Source organism: Pseudonaja textilis, chromosome 7 (assembly GCF_049901715.1).
Source record: "Pseudonaja textilis isolate UNSWEBS1 chromosome 7, rPseTex1.2, whole genome shotgun sequence".
Lineage (NCBI taxonomy): Eukaryota > Metazoa > Chordata > Lepidosauria > Squamata > Elapidae > Pseudonaja > Pseudonaja textilis.
The window spans coordinates 56,418,744-56,436,346 of record NC_141996.1 but is presented as its reverse complement, the minus strand read 5'-3'; the positions used below and the strand labels follow the sequence as shown (position 1 = coordinate 56,436,346).

The 17,603-nt window shown below is 38.1% G+C and overlaps 1 protein-coding gene across 1 annotated transcript in view; it reads left to right on the top strand.

The window, feature by feature from the left end:
* LOC113444730 (amine oxidase [flavin-containing] A-like) overlaps positions 1-17,603 on the top strand; it is a 65,324-nt gene that overhangs the window by 17,354 nt on the left and 30,367 nt on the right. Inside the window, exons 2-4 of the mRNA XM_026713591.2 lie at positions 2,382-2,476; positions 12,353-12,490; positions 14,351-14,455. Of these exons, the coding sequence (XP_026569376.1) occupies positions 2,382-2,476; positions 12,353-12,490; positions 14,351-14,455 (338 nt within the window). The remainder of the gene's footprint in view (positions 1-2,381; positions 2,477-12,352; positions 12,491-14,350; positions 14,456-17,603) is intronic.

Genomic DNA, 17,603 nt, shown 5'->3' with positions numbered 1-17,603 from the left:
GCCGAGAATCACGACGCACTTCGCTGTCCGTGGCCCCCGGACTCCTGTACGCCTTCCCCCGTTAGCTTTGCTTCCCAGGGTCATTCAGAAACTGATCCAGGAGAAGGCAGATCTGATTTTAGTGGCCCCCTATTGGCCCAGGCGACCGTGGTTTGCAGACCTCCGCAACCTCTCGGTGTCTCCCCCGTGGAGAATCCCTCCGGACAGGATCTCCCTGTCTCAGGGGTCCATTCAACATCCGGAGCCCCAATGGCTCCAACTAACCGTGTGGAGGTTGAGCGGGAAAAGTTGAGGAAGGAGAATTTATCTGACCAGGTCATTAACACGATCCTGGCCGCCAGACGGCCTTCAACCAATCGGACATACGATGCCACCTGGGTCAGCTTCTGCAGGTGGTGCCATTCATCAATGGTCAACCCGCTCTTGCCTTCAGTGGCCCAGATTCTGAATTTTCTCCAGGATGGGCTCAAAAAAGGTCTCTCACCTAATACCCTGAGACGCCAGGTAGCGGCCCTCTCAACTGTTGTCTCTGGCGACAATCTGGGTCCCCTCTCTCACCATCCCCATATCAGGGTCTTCCTAAGGGGGGCTACTAACCTCCGTCCCCCTGTTGTGCACCGGTACCCCACTTGGGACCTTAACAAGGTCCTGGTGGCCCTCACCAAACCTCCTTTCGAACCCATTAGAGAATCCTCTCTCCAAATTTTGACCTTTAGGGTAGTATTCCTGGTGGCAATTACCTCGGCTCGCCGAATTTCGGAGATTGCTGCCCTTTCGGTGAGAAAGGACCTCTGTATCTTCCATTCCGATCGGGTGGTTCTACGCCCCGACCCGACCTTCTTGCCCAAGGTCAATTCAGCCTTCCACAGGGCTCAGGAGCTTACACTCCCGAACTTTTGTCCCAATCCTTCGCGGGAAAGGGAGAAACGATGGCACACCCTAGATGTCAGGTGGGCCCTCCGCATATACATTAACCGCACACAACCCTTTAGAAGGTCAGAGTCTTTATTTCTCTCCTTCCAGCCCAAGTCCTTAGGCCACAAGGTGTCCCCTTCCACCATCGGGCGATGGATCAGAGCCACCATCGCCAAGGCTTATTCGTCTCAGGCCTTGCCAGTTCCCAGTGGGGTTACGGCGCATTCCACCAGGAGTGCGGCCACCTCTGCGGCCTGGGCCACCCAGGCTCCAATCTCAGACATCTGTCGGGCCGCCACCTGGGCTTCCCCCTCCCCTTTCATTAGGCACTATAAGATTGACATCTTTGCGTCAGCTGAGGCCTCGTTTGGTAGACGAGTCCTCCAGTGGGTCATCGAGGACCCAGGGGAGCTTCCACCCCAGACGGATTCCCTCCCGTAGGACAGCCAAGCTTTGGTATGTCCCACTCTCTGGATGATCCGAGCAGCTCGAGGGAGAATGGGCGTTGGTCTTACCTGACACGCCATTTCTAGTCGAGCTGCATGGATCATCCAGCCCCACCCTTTTTAATTTTTCCATCGGGGGAACCTTGTTTCAGCCAATGATACTTTAGGTCTAGTTAGAGAGAGTTAGACGACTTTCCTCCTCTCTCGACTTCGCATAAACTGGGAAGCTACAAGGGACCACGTGACAGAGGGCGGAGCGTTCCCTAATAATTAAGCTCAGCCTACACAGATGCAGACTGGAGCACCTCCCACTCTCTGGATGATCCTCGCAGCTCGACTAGAAATGGCGTGTCAGGTAAGACCAACGCCCAACCTCTCTCTCTCTCTCTCTCTCTCTCTCTCTCTCTCTCTCTCTCTCTCTCTGTAATATATATAATATATATAATATAATAATTTGATATTGGTTATCAATATTTTGTTGTTAAACTAAAATATATTTATTGCTATTTTAATGCCTGAAAATTGCCGAGAGTAGATAAACTGATTAAATAAATGCATACTTTAATAAAATGTTCACATGTATGCAGATTTAATGCACTGAACAGGCATCGACTGATACATTTAGTGACCATTCAGTTATGACCAAGATGAAAAAACAAGCTTGTGAACAGACCTTGCATTTATGATCTTTGCAAATCTGTAAAGCGTAGGAAAACTGAAGTAAAATTGTAAAACTGTAATCTTTCACTTAGCAATTGTTTTGCTTAACAATTAATTTGCCAGTTCCAGTAACTATACAAGGACTACCTGTCTTTAAAAACAGAGTAAAAATATTTCTGTTGAAAAGATTAAAAAAATGAAATATATAAGGAAAACACTGTTATGTATTCAGCTTACCACAGATTGGACATTAGTGATATATTACATTTGAAAGTACTGCTTATCTGCTAAGAAATATTTCAGGTGATATTCTTGACAGTAAAACAAATAACAATTAAAATGAATTCATCTTTGTTTTAGGCATGTCAGCAGCTAAATTGTTGTTTGAATCTGGACTTAGTGTGGTGGTTTTAGAAGCTCGTGACAGAGTTGGGGGAAGGACTTTCACCATTAGAGTAAGTAATCGTTTAAAAAATGTAAAAATACCAATCATTAAGTTTTGTAATTTTTAATCTGCAACATTTTGAAAAAAAATGCTAATCTTCTAACCATGCTAATTAGGACTGTTGGAACTGCAGTTGTAAATTGGCACAGCCAGCACTTGGTGACTTAAGTTACCATTGGCAAGCGAAGACTCCCTGAACTGTAATTCTGTATTGTAACCTGAGCAACTCAGTGTCCCAAGGGCTTTAATCTAGCCATGCCAAAAACACTATTAGTACTCTGAAAGATCCTCAGCAATTTCACAGTAGCATACTGAATACCATCTCAGCTGAGGGGCCCATTACCTGGCACTATATTGTTAAGCATTTTATATTTTCCATCTATGTGATTTTGTTCAGAGTATTGCAGCATAAATTCAGCACCAGAAAAATAAACACAGATGACTGAAGCTTCATTTAACTTCTTTATAAACATAATTTTTTTTTACAATACCAGTTGTAGATTTCTCCAACAGGGAGCAAACTCAAACAGAAGCAGACATGTTATAGGTTCAGAACAGAACAGCAACTCAACTTCAGTAGAGAAACAGACATCAGTTTCATTTTAGTTCAGCAAACAAGCAAGACACACAGCAGAGGAGAGAAGCAGTTACATTTTCAATAGACAGACTCAGAGCTTAACAGAGCTTCAGAGCTGCAGAGCTTAATATAGAGCCATGCCTAGGTTGCTTCTAGTTTCAGTTTCCAAACAGTCCTCATTGGCTGACTTAGTTGCGATGCCTATTCATCAGCTGACCTTGTTACCATGGTCTATTCCAGTTCATGAATATACTCTGACACTCCTCTCTTCATAACTGGAATAGACATAAATTCAATTACCTTTACTATTCTTCAGATACCTGTATTTGAAGACCCACATTCACAGTTCCCTCCAAATATCGGAGAATTCCTTTTTATACCTATCCAACGCAATTGCGTTGATCCCCACCTTTTAACTTTCCAGTGTATATGCAACCATCAGCCTTGCAACTCTTGAACCCAAGACCCATCAATGCAGTATCTAAACAGATATTCCAATTCCTGGCTGACTGCTTCAGCCCATAAATGGCTTGTTTAATTTATATACTGTGCTAGGCTTTTTACTTTCATACCTTGGTGCTTGAACCATGTATTTTTTCCCTCTAATTCTGCATTGAGAAATGCAGTGGTTATGTCAAAAATGCCAAACTTTATGGCCATGTGCCGCTGCCAATGCTAGTGCCAGCCTGATGCTCTCACTCTTTACAATTGGTGCAAATACCTCATCATAGTGCATATTTTTCATTTGTGAAACCCCCTTTACCACTAACCTTGCTTTATATTGTACCTCATTATTGGGCTGTACCTTTTTCTTGTATACTCACTTGCATCCTACAGTTTTGCTACCCAGTGACAAAGTAATAGATGTGAATACTTCATGTTCTCCTATGGATTTCATTTCCTTGTCCATGGCTTCTTTCCACATTACTTGTTCAATTTTAGGTAATGTCAATACTTCTTTGTAGTTCCTTGGCTCATATCATACATTACACACTTTAATTTCACTAACAGAATACCTGTCAGGTGGAATCCCCTTGTTCCATCACTCTGACCTGCATGGCATTGACTGCTCCTGTGTATCAATCCTCTCTTGCTTCATATCTTGTTCAGCTTCTCCTCCCTGAACACTGACACTGTCACTAAGTGGATCGCTGTCATTAAGTGATTCATTTCACAAATTTGCATCAATTCTGTTCCAATTTTGCTCTGCAAAGCTTGCAGACCTTTTAAACACTACTCTTTTGCTCCCATTGCTAAAACAATAAGTCTTTGTACCTGGCTCATAGCCCACAAACTGAGCTTTCTAGCCTTTGGTTGCCCCTTTCTTCTAATTGCTTTTGGAATATGCACCCACGCATTGCTTCCAAACACCCTTAAATGTGCTAGAGATGGTTTTCTCCCATATAGCATTGCATATGGAGTATTATTAATGGAGGAACTCCACAACCTATTAACTAAATAATTAGCAGTCAATATGACTTTACCCCAATATGACCTGCTTAGAGCAGAATTCACTAGCAGTGAGTCCTTCATGGTTTGCAAGACTCCATTCCATCTCTCATCAACACCATTCTCAGTTGCTGTGTAAAGATTTATGCATCTGTGTTTTATTCCTAACTGTGCCAACCACTGTTGAAAATTCGTTGACATGAATTCTGAACCTCTTGTCAGTTTGCAGCTGACATAACTGTTGTTTATACCTTCTTTCTACAAAGCTTACCCATTGCTTAAATTTCTGTAGCACCTGTTTTACTCTTTAGTAAATAGCAGAACCCAAACCTGTTACAGTCATCCACAATGACAAGTGCATACTTAGCTCCTCCCAAACTGGCTTGCATTGGGCCCACCAAATCTGCATGTACCAGCTCTAGAGCTCTTTGCCTTGTGCTACTCTTGCTTACTGGGAATGCCTTGGACTTTAATGTTTTGCATACTGCACAATCCAAATACGCCTTACATCCTTTTAAATTTAAACTTTCTGTAAATTGGCCCATCTTCTGCAAAATTCGGAAGCTGTTTTGCTCAAACTTTCTGTGTAAAAGTTGAACACATGAACCATGTTTTGCCACGTTGCCAAATGTTTGTGCACATTGAACTTTTTGTCCCTGTAACATATTTATGCCCTTTGCACATACAATTCCATTTTTCTTTATAAGACACTGCCCATTTATAAATGTGGTCTCAAACCTTGCTTGTCTAAACTAGGGACACTCAGCAAATTATGCTCCATTTCTGGCACGCATAAAAATCATTAAACTTTGTTTCCAAATATGGAATTTGCACACTGCCTCTTCCAATGACTTTAGCCTTCTTCCCATTTGCCAAGGCTACTGTGTCTCCAGCAGCTGCATCCATCCTGTAAAACAATTTAGAATTGTTAACAATTGGAGGACTTCCAGTTGGGCGCTGTGTTGGTGCGGAGCTGAGGAGTGGATCGCTGCTCTGAAAGATTCCGATTTTCACTAGTTGGTGGCTTTTTGGAGCGTGCCGGACCCCAGAGGGTTAGGCAAAAGAAAGGGGAAGACACAGAGGTCTTGGGGAGGTGCCACGATCCTGGAGACTGGAAGAAGAACCCCCTGAAAACCAACGGCAGAAGAGGGAGATCATGACAACCGTGATGATCAGAACCAGAGATGCAGCAGCCCAGCTGATTAAAAGAAGCGAAAAGAGGGAAACAGCAGGCTGAGCACTGGAAAGGCGTATTTAAAGAAGATTTTCAGAATATTGGTGTGTACTGTAAAGGAAGCTCCGAAGTGAGTGGTGTGGTGAAGCGGCTGAGTTTTTGACAGGAGCGCTGATGGAAACAACGGCAGAGATTTATGCTGACTAATGGAACCGTGAAACCTGAGGAGACAAAGGGTGAGATAATAACATTTGCTTTGCGAGTGGAGAAGTGAACTATAGAACCTTATTGTCCGTTTATTTGAGAAGTGGGGAAAGAAAGAAAAAGAAGTGAAAGTGATTAAGTGGTATAGGAAAACGAAAGGACAATTATGAGTATAAAACTTGGGAATGAACTTTTGGCGCATTGAAAGATCGGAAGAAAGGACTGGGGAAAAGAAACTTTAATTTGATAAATATTAATAGACAATCCTGACAACAAAATAAGAAAGATTTATTTAAGGTTCATAACTGAAACTGTGACTGTGCGGGAATAAAAGAACAAAAGAGCAACAAGAAAATACACAAACGGAAAAAGTGACTGTGCAACTTGGAATGAGGACATTTTGAATTAAGAGCTGTTGTAAGACAATTAACAAAAAAAGTATCTCTGGATCTGATTTAATAGATATTGGTAAGATACAAACCTATTTAAGTGACGTTGGTAGAAAACTAATTTGATAGAGGTAAATATACTAGAAATTTGTTTACAGAATATTGCTTAATACTGATTGAACTTTTTGGATTAATTGCATAACTGTTGGAAAGTGATTCTATAAGCATATGAATTAGATGGTCAAAGAATAATTATATAGTATCATTATTTTCATCTTATTGTTTTACTGATAAATTATACCAATCAATTTTTGTTTAAAAGTACTATATAAGAAATCTAAGGGGGAAAAAAAAAGAAATGAGACTTACTTACTTTGATTAAATATATATCCATAAGGAAATAGATAAAATCGTATATTTAAAAATATTAATGAGCTGGGTGCTTTAACTATTTACATTACGTGATTATATAGGTTTGGTGTTTTCTGGTTAAGCATACTGGTATCTATTTACTTGTATTTATAGTGGATTAACTAAATATATATTGGATTAATATTTAACTCTCTAAACCTTAGAATATTTGACCAGTTAAGAAATAGAAATAAGAACTGTCTGGGACTATCTATAATAGAAAACTCTTATTTAACAATATATGTATAAATACGTATACTGTATTTAAAGGAGAAGACAATATAACTCTACTTGGATAGTTGATGGTGGATTGGAGAGAGCTTTTACAAATAGTTAAAATGGCAACAATAACTACAAATGTAAAATCAGGGAAGAAACCTACAACAGTGACATCTTCACCTCTGGGACAGAGATCGATTGACGCAATGTTATTGGCAGAAAAGACAAGTTCCAGCCAAAGTTTGCAGGCAGTACAGTCAACACTTGCCATGATGCAGGAAATAATGGTAAAAACCCATGAACTGATAGCAAGGAATCACGAAGACATGAAATTAGAAATGTGAACGGAAATAGGAGGAATGAAGAACGAGATACAAAATTTGGATAGCAAAATCGGAAACATGCAGGAGACAATGACAAAAAATGAACAAAAATTAAACTCAGTAGAGGCCAGAACTGAGGTGGTGGAAAAGAGATTAGAGGAATTGAAACAAAATTTGAAAGTCTTATATTGTGAACTTTGGGACTCCATGGTGCATATAGAATTAGAAAAAGCATCATTTTATTTGAGATTTCAGAATGTTGTTGAAGATAAAAAGGAAGATTTACGTGAAATAATGGCAAATATGATAGCAATAGCTCTACAGAAAGACAAACAAGAAATTGAGAATGACATCGATGAGGTCTACAGAGTATATACCCATTACACCCGAAGACATAGACTACCCCGAGAAATCCACATCAGATTCGCGAGAAAGGCGATATGAGATATGTTATATGGCAAGACCAGAGGCGAGCCACTGATATATAAAGATCATGAAGTGGTAACATTGAAGCAAATACTTAGAAGAGTTAGGGATGAAAGAAGGGGCTAGCAGTTTTTGTCATCTCAGTTAATTAAGAATGGTATATCGTTCAGATGGCTCACCCCAGAAGAGCTCCTAGTAGCATGGCAGGATAAAAAATATAAAATTGATACAATAGAGAAAGCACATCAATTTCGCGAACAATATCTGGGACCTGAGGAAGAACGTGAAAGGGGAGAAGATTTAAATACAAGAAGTCAGGAAGAACAACTCTCCAAAGAGAAAGAACTTGCACCACAGTCAGAAACTCAGAAACTTAGAGAAGATGAGGACAACAGCCTAAGTACAAGAGAACCCAGAACAAGGAAAGAAACAAAAAACGCTCTACACAGACAGTAACACAAACAGAGAAATCACCTTACTCTCAGTTAATATCAATGGTTTAAACCCAACATTAAAAAGAAAACAGTCATTTGAAAAACTTAAAAAACAAAATGCAGACATAACTTGTATACAAGAAGTACACATCATAGATAAACAGGCAGACCTCCTAAAGGATACTAATTTGGGAAAAATGTATTGGGCTCTTTCAAATCAAAGAAAAAGGGGTATCGTAGTATATATAAAAGATTGGCTGCAACACAAACAAGTATATAAGGATGATGATGGAAGAATGTTATTTATAGAAATAATATTAATCCAGAGAAAGACTTTGTTAGTTACAGTATATGCCCCGAATGTAAATCAAAAAGAATTTTATAATAAACTCCATCATAAGATAGTAGAAACTGAATATACAAATGTATGTAATTGTAGGAGATTTAAATGCTGTTTCAGACAAGGACAAAGACTATAAAAGTTCAATAATAATAATAATAATAATAATAATAGACAATTCCCATCTTCTTTTAATAACATGGTGAGGGAATTAAATTTGAAGGATATGTGAAGAGAACTATACCCAACTAAAAAGCAATATACTTTCTTTTCCAATCCCCATCACTCTTGATCTAGAATAGATCAGATTTGGATGGACCCAGACTTAATGGAAAACATTGAAAATATAGAGATTTTGCCAAATGTATGGGCTGATCATAACCCTATTCAAATTAAGTGGATAGGAAAGAGAATGATTGGAAGATGGACATTTAATAATAGTATATTAAAAGATAACGAATATATTGAAATGGTGAAAAAAGAATTGAAAATATTTCTTGAAATAAACAAGAGAGAGCATATGTCCCTTCAAAATCTCTGGGATACAACAAAAGCTTACGTGAGAGGTTTAACTATTGGCTATAGTATTAAAAAGAATAAAGAAAAAATGCAACAACAAAATGTGTGGAGAGAGAAACTTAAAGATTTAGAAGTAAGTAGACAAACTGATCCAAATAATCAAAACACTAGTAAAGAAATAGATTTGGTAAAACATAAGATAAATTTAAGTATGCAGAAAGACCTGGCCTGAAAAGTTAAATTAGTAAAACAAAATTATTTTGAAAATGCAAATAAGCTAGGGAGATGGTTAGCCCATAAAATAAAATAAAAACAAGGAAAAAGAACGATTGTAGCTCTCCAAGAAGGGATAGTATGTACTCAGGCTAAGGGATAGTATGTACTCAGGCTAAGGAAAAGAAAGATATTGCCAAGGACTTTTTTACAAATCTATACAATCAAGAAGAAGTACCAGAAGAACTTATTAATCAATATTTGAAGGAAAAAATTTTACCGGAAATTATGGATGAAGAGAAATGTATTTTAAATAATAAAATATCCACAGAAGAAATTAGAAAGGTAATTGGAGCCCCAAAACTAAATAAAACCCTGGGCCGGGATGGAATTCCGTTTGAATTCTGTAAGGAGTTTCAAGAGTTATTGGAGGAATTAATGATAGACCTATATAATGAAGCCTTGGAGAGTGCTAATATACCAAAGTCATGGACTGAAGCATATATAACCCTTATTCACAAAGAGCAATCAGACCCACAAAAATTTCAAAATTATAGGCCAATATCACTTTTAAATGTAGATTACAAGATTTTGGCCACAAAATTGGCAGAAAGATTAAAGAAAATATTATGTAGGATTATTATTACTGACCAGAATGGGTTTCTGCCATATAGACAAATGAAGACTAATACAAGAATAATTATGGATGTTTTAGGATTCTATGAAGTATACACAACTAAAGCAATGGCACTGATGTTTTTAGATGCTCAGAAGGCATTTAACAATTTTAATTGGAATTTTCTTATGAAACAACTGACAGGCATGAAATTTGGTGATATTTTTTTAGGATTCATTAAAATAATATATAATACCCAAACTGCAAAAATATTAATAAATGGGGAAAACACTAAAATATTATAAAAAAATATTATATAAGGATAAATAAGGGTGTAAGACAAGGATGCCCCTTGGCTACCCCTTTATATATTAGCAGAAGAGACACTACTGGTACAAATCCGACAAAATCAAGAGATCAGGGGGTTAAAAGTTAAAAAACAGGAGTACAAACTTCAAGCATTTGCTGACGATATGGCCTTTATAGTGGAAGATCCCCTGGAAACGACACCTATCTTGATGAAAGAAATAGAATAATATGGAAAGGTGGCAGCGTTAAAAATTAATAAAGAAAAAACAAAGTGATAACAAAAAACTGTACAATTGAACAAAAGGAAGAACTAACTTTACAGCATTCAATGGTGCCTGGGGTGGATTTTCAACAATATTCCAAAGCTCTTTAGCTTTTAGGAAACATTCCATTTTTGCAGCCCAAATAATATAGTTCTTCTGACCCAAAAGAGGTAGAGAGCTCTCTTTAATTTTTTCAGCCATCCTGCAAAGCCTCTTGCCTTGTTTCTTATTTTTAAAACAGGTAGTCTCTCAATTTAATTACAATTCAGTCTTTTTCTGTGCTTCTGTGCTGGCTGGGCCCATAACCTGTTCAGAGTATTGCAGCGTAAATTCGGCACCAGAAAAATAAACAGAGATGACTGAAGCTTCATTTAACTTCTTTATAAACATATAAAGAAAATTTTACAATACCAGTTGTAGATTTCTCCAACATGGAGCAAATTTAAACAGAAGCAGACATGTTACAGGTTCAGAGCAGAACAGCAACTCAGCTTCAGCAGAGAAACAGACATCAGTTTCATTTTAGTTCAGCAGGCGAGCAAGACATTGGCTGACTTAGTTGCTATGCATATTCATTGGTTGACCTTATTACCATGCTCTATTCCAGTTCATGAATATACTCTGACAGATTTCCTCAGTAAAAATATGGGAGTGTTTTACCATTATCTTATCCCATACAGTATGATTTGGTGCCACTGTCACTAACATAATTGACTGCCTCCAGCATCTTCCTATATTGCTGCTGCCTTATATAGGTCCCTACTTACCTTTGGTAGGCAGGCAGAGTGTCCTTCATGCCTTGGGTGACCCTACTTGGAATATATTGTCAGTTGTCTTCACTACTCCTTCCAAGGAGCATGCCCATCACAGTGAGGTGGTACAGCAGAACTGAGGGGCATTTAACTGTATGTTTAAGTTACTTTAATAATATAGAACAGGGGTGTCAAATTTGATTTCATTGAGGGCCACATCAGGGTTGTGTTTGACCTCAGAGGGCTGTGTGTGTATGTGTGTGGAGGTGTGTGGTAGGGGGCATGGCTATGGTAGGTATTTGACACAGGCTCAAGATGCACCTTTTCCCTTTGCATTCAAAACAGCTATTCCAGAAAAAGGGAGATCTACTTTCTTGCACAAATAGTCTCAATTCCATAATATAGAGATTAAAGACATGTAGGATCCCCAGCTGCTATGAGGCTTGACTCTTTTCTATAGGAGCAGAACATAAATGAACTGACAATTTCTCCAGATGTCTCTAAAAACTGTTTCTCCAACAGTCTATCAATCTTTGCTGCTACCTCTGACACAGCCCTAGAGGATGATTTAATATGAGTAATAATTTACAATATTTATATACCACCCAATTCCCAATGATCTTGGGTGGCTCAAATCAATAAAAAATACAATTAAATCAATCACAGGTAAAAGATTAAGATAAAAGATGACAAACTGAGTGATAGGAGGGGACTCGCTCACTCTAATTAAAGACCTGGGTGAAGGGCCATCCAGATCTTGGAGGGTACCTAGTTCTAGTTGGCAGATGCTGATAAAGTGAAGAAGAAATCACTCTGCCAGCCAAAACACAGCATGAGGGGGCTCACATGCCCCCCCCCGCCCCATTTTTGGCCTGGACAATCTCCTGTAGCACTCTGCCAGGCAAAACTGTGTGGGATGGGGGCTGGTGCAATCCTCCCACACCCTTTTTCCTGGATGGCCTCCTGCACCACTACCAGCCAAAACATGGCACGGAAGGCTGCACGAGGCCCCCTGTGCCCCGTTTTGGCTAGCAGAGGTATTGCGGGCTGGTCCTTTGTTATTTCCAGGACAACCTCACAGGCCAGATCTAAACTGGCCGAATCCAGCCTGCGGGCCTTGAGTTCGACACCTCTGATATAGAACATAGGCCACATCTTAAAGACTCCAATGTAAATTTCAGCTATCTTTTTATAATGAATGTGAGTATTTTTGTTCCTGTGATTGGAACCTCTATTATTATTGCTGATGATTTTTCTTGTTTTGACAGAACCAGCAAGTGAAGTATGTCGATGTTGGTGGATCCTATGTGGGACCTACACAGAATCGGATTTTGCGACTGGCTAAAGAACTTGGCATAGAAACTTATAAAGTGAATGTACGTGAGGCTACCCTCCTACATACAAAGGTGAGAATCCCATTTGCTCTGATTACTTCTGGAAACATACAATATATAATTGATTAGATTATGTTGTGGGGGATTTAGGTCCTAGGCTAGACTTTATTTATTCCAATTGCACGCCATATTTAGCTTTGTGTGATGCAGAATGATAATAAACCATGTGGAAGGGTTGCACTGATGTTTTAACAAAAGAAACTATGTTAAAATATATACATTTCTTATAAAACTTTATATTTTAATAGTTGTGATTTTGGATTTCTGTTGCATGGTTAATGTCCCTCCACAGCAACCATAATCAGAGTCTAAGACATCCTGTATACATCGTCCCACTATGGATTGGGACTCATAGATTTATTTGTGAAATAAAATAAAAGAAAGAAGGACTAAATTGCAGCTCTTGTATCCAGGTTGTAAAAATCCAGAAGACCATTTGAAGACCAATTCTTCCAGGTGTTTGCAGGCCAGATACAGTACACCTACTTACTGCAACATGATAGATAACACAATTGTTTAAATTGATTATGATCTAAAAAATATAATCAGCAGACTTGTTTATGATAATAGTATTGGTTTCTGCTTATTTTAGTGGATGAACATCTTAAAGTGACCAAGCTTCTTTAAATGAAAGGTTCTACCAATAAAAAGGTTCCTGCATGCAGTTGACTCAGAAGGAAAGTGTTCATATATGAACAACATGAATTGAATGAGAATCTATAAAATGTTAGATATTCAATTTTTTAACACTATAAAAAATCTGAAGACATATAGCAAAGGGAAATGGATTTTTGTTGCTTGTTTATGTAATATTTGTTGACTTCCCTGGTTAGCATATACGTTTCTCTGCTGGCTGAGAAGGATGCTGGAATGGCTGTCATAATGTTTTCCAGTGTGGTACAGACCACTCTTTAAAGGGTTTTAAACACATGAGCGAAGCAGCTCCCAACACTGCCTTTGTTTCAAAGAATAAGGGAAGGAAGGAAGGAAGGAAGGAAGGAAGGAAGGAAGGAAGGAAGGAAGGAAGGAAGGAAGGAAGGAAGGATCCAAAAAGGAAAGAGAAGAGAAAAGAGGAAGAATAGAGGAAAAATAGATGGAGATAAAGAGAATTAACTGGAACGTATAGAAAGAAAAAATAGAAAGAAAAATACTGCTTAGGTTTTACAAAATTTACAGAATCTACATCAGAAAAGCACCTTGTCTTATCCAACTGGCTAATCCTCAACAAGAACTCTGTTTTGCTTTTCAGCAATTCTGTCTCAAGCCATTTGTATATTTGTTTACTCCTTTGCTCTTTTCTATTCAACAGCAGATGTAGGAAGGCTTTGCCCTCCAATTCCCTAGTAGAGGTGATGAACTGCACCATCTATAATGTAAATATATGTCTGATCATATACATCCAACAAAATCAACGCCCTGATTTTTCTGAAGCAATAGTAACATTCAAAGAGCCACACACTTATTTTAATTCCTATAACAACTGCATGAGGGTTCAATGCTCCTTTTTCAATGTATGTATTTCTCTCCAATACAGATAAAAGTAAATTATAATTAAATGAATTACAAGGGCAGCAGTAAAAGAAAAATGTGAAGCTAATGTTGAAATTTTACTTTGCGCTTTAGCTTATATTTGTATTTCTCAATCTTGAAAAGAAAGGTAATGAAGAAGTCAAGATCTGCATTTCATTTTTTAGTATCTATGTGTTAGATTCATTTCTAGATTTGCATGTACAATGCTACTGAATATATTTCTAATAGACATTTGACTGCAATCACTATAATTACAAAATTATTACATATGGAAACTTAAGATTAATATGAGAAGAAAGAATCAACAATTTGGTTATATCTTGTTTATTTTTTCTCTTTTAGGGATATTCCTATTCTATGTATGATATCTTTCCTTCCACGTGGAACCCTTTCATATATTTGGATTACATCTATTTCTGGAGAACAATAGATAAACTTGGAAAAGAGGTATGCTGGGAATAATGAATATATATGCAATAAATAAAAATTTGCATTGTTTCATCAAAGCTTACAAGGAATTTTTTTTTTGAAAAAGGTTTATTTTTTATTTTTTAGACAAACATAAACAAACACAACATAAAAACACCAAGCCATCTTCCACATATGTACATACAGTGTGTCAGTTGGTTTACAAATTGTTTTGTGCATCCACTTCATAGTCATCACTTACAATTACTTGTATATGTTCTCATATTATCTATCAAATATTCCTAAATACATTGATATCATTATTAATCAAACATTCGACTATACTATTATTCATTCATATTTTGCAAGATAATCCATATTTTAATTGGTTTATTTTATGACAATTCATATTATCACCCCAAATCTATTGTATAATTATATTGTGATTATGATAAAAATAATACATCTTTATATATTCTTTATATTCTAAAAATCTACATATTTCATTACCATGTTTTAGCCCATTTTCTCCACTGCCTCCGAGCTGATTACACACCTTGTGCACCGAGTCTAACAAGGCCAGCATTTCCCCTTTGGCTCCTGATGTGGGTACCCTTAATCTCACTGGAATGGTCATAGGGCCCTTGTTTGGACTTACCAGTGAGTCGTCTTCCGATTCAGATTCACTCTCTTCAGAAGAGGTTGAAGTTCGCAGCTCCTCTCCTTTCAGAGGGGCGATCTCTACAACCTCCTCTGCTTTAAACGCCGCTTCGCGAGGCTTTGCTGGGGGTTTTTCAGGTTTTCTTCCTCCTCCTGGCACCCCCTTTGGTTCTAGCTTGGCATGGCAATCTGCAGCCTGGTGACCTTCCTTCCCACATTGGAAGCAAGCAGTGGTCTTGGGTTTTGCCGCCATTCCTCCCTTTTGAGGTTTTAAGGCTTCTCAAGGGCTGGTGTGGGAGGACTTGCTCCAACCAACGCCCCCCCCGCGTCTGTTTTGGGTCAGATCAGTTTCCACCTCTGCTGCCAGCACGTACCACAGCTGCAGCTCGCTGGGGTCTCTTCTGGCGATACAGCTTTGATGTACATGATGAATTCTGAATCTGAGAAAATGGGCGCGTAAATCACATATACAAAGTAATGGCAACATTCCCACCCCCAATAGTTCAATTGGCTCATCCAATTAAAAGTTGTATATATCATCATGTGGGCATCTCCAGGTGGTGATGAGGCTTCTGTCTGTTGACCTTGACTTAGTTTGATAAAGCGTTGCAGCTGCGCATAGCATAGGATAGAAACCTAAGCAAGAATGTACCCCGCCAGCTTATACAGTTCTGGTTTGTAACACCTCCAGCTCACATCCCATAACCATTCCCCCTCCTCCCCCCATTACTTATGACAGCCGAAAGATGCAAAGCAAAGGGAGAAAAATCTTGAAGGCTGACACACTGCTAGTTTCCTGCTCATTTCAAACAATTCAATATCTTCAGGTTCTTCTAGACCTTAATCCGCTCGTGTAATAACCAGTTGTAATTCCAAGTAAAAATAATGAAGTAAAAAAGGAAGCAAAGAAAAGTTTCTTCAGGTTCTTGTACACCTTAATCCAATCAATTGGTTAAATAGTGGGAACCCCCCCCCCCGCAAAAGAAGAAAAAACCATAAACAGAAAAAGGAAAAATTGTTAAGTATTGTGGGTGGCAAAAATAAAAATAAAAATAAAGTTCTTCAGGTTCTTCAACACCTTAATCCAATTAAAGTCTCAGGTACAAAAAGGAAAAAAAAAGGAGCCACAGAAAAAAAACAATATAGGAGGTGAATAAAGAAATGGGAAGGGAGAAAAAAAAAGAAAAGAAACTACTCCCTTAAAAAGAAAAAGAAAAGATTAAAACTAAGATTTTTCCTTTATAATAAGATGCAAAGATAAAAAAGCAAAAAACAAAAACAAATTCCAAAAGGCCAAAGGTCCAAATATGTATCAAAAATAGTAGACTAATGAGGGGGTTTGTTAAAGAAGAGAATAGCCCAACTTAAAAAAAGGGAGAAGAAACACACTGCACCTATTTAATTATCCAAGGCTTTTTGTTAAGTTCCAAACAATTTTATAACTCTCTTTTTAAGAGTCTTATCATCTTCTTTCTGTAAACTTCAACACCAGACTCCAGCCACTGATAGAAACCCAGAGAAGCACCTGCAATAACACTCTTCCGTGCTCTTCCCTCTATTTTATCAAACAGGCTCAAAGTCCTTGAAAAAAAAAGCCTCAGTTCTTTCTCAGCCTTGTCTGGTCGAAAAGGAAGAAAAAGGAAACAATATTTCTAAGTCTCTAGATGTCAGTGTTACAAATTTTCCTCTACTTTCACTTTCCCCCTCCTTTTCCAAACAAAATGTAATAAAAAATTAATTAAAAATGAAGAAAAGACTTAGAAGAAAAAAAGGCTAAAAGGGAATCTCTAGCTTTTAATATTATAAAGACAAAAAAGGAAAAAATACAAAAAAGAAAAAGTAAGGTAAAAAAAGAAAACCAGTCCAGTTTCCAAGTAAAAAATCATACATTAAGAGTCTAGCAATAAAAAAAGAAATATTAATTTTGACTTCCTGTTTAAAATAGCCGCTTAATCACTCCTGTCTTAGATTTTACAAATTCTTTCTTTTCCTTAGGGTGTTCTTTCAAATCTTAAAATAAAGGAAAACTCTCACCAAACCAGCACACTTTCTCTTTCCATTCTCTTCTGTTTCGAAGCTGTCCCAACTTCAGCAGCTTTAATGGCTGCCTCTTTGCTGCTGGCAAAAAAGAGCTTCTCCTGGATCTACCAAGGACTTTGCAGTATCCCTGGGATTGACAGGATGCGCTCTTTACATTCATAGTCTCTTCAGGACGGTTTAGATCTGTTTGGACCGTCCATAAGCAAAGATATGGTCAGCGATCTTGGCTCTTCAAGATCGCACGCCATATCATCGCGATGCCAGCTCTGCCCTCCCACGCAAGGAAATTTTTTATATCACTGACAAAAAGTATTCAAGAAGCAGAAATATTTTTACCTGTCTTTAATGCAAATATTGAAATCTCCAATTTTATAGTGAAAGGGTTTTGTTTAACAGACATATTACAATGTCCCATGCAGGTTTATCGAGGAAAACATATTGGAGACTCACATTAGTCCTTCGTTCCCTGTATTTTTTAAATAGGAAT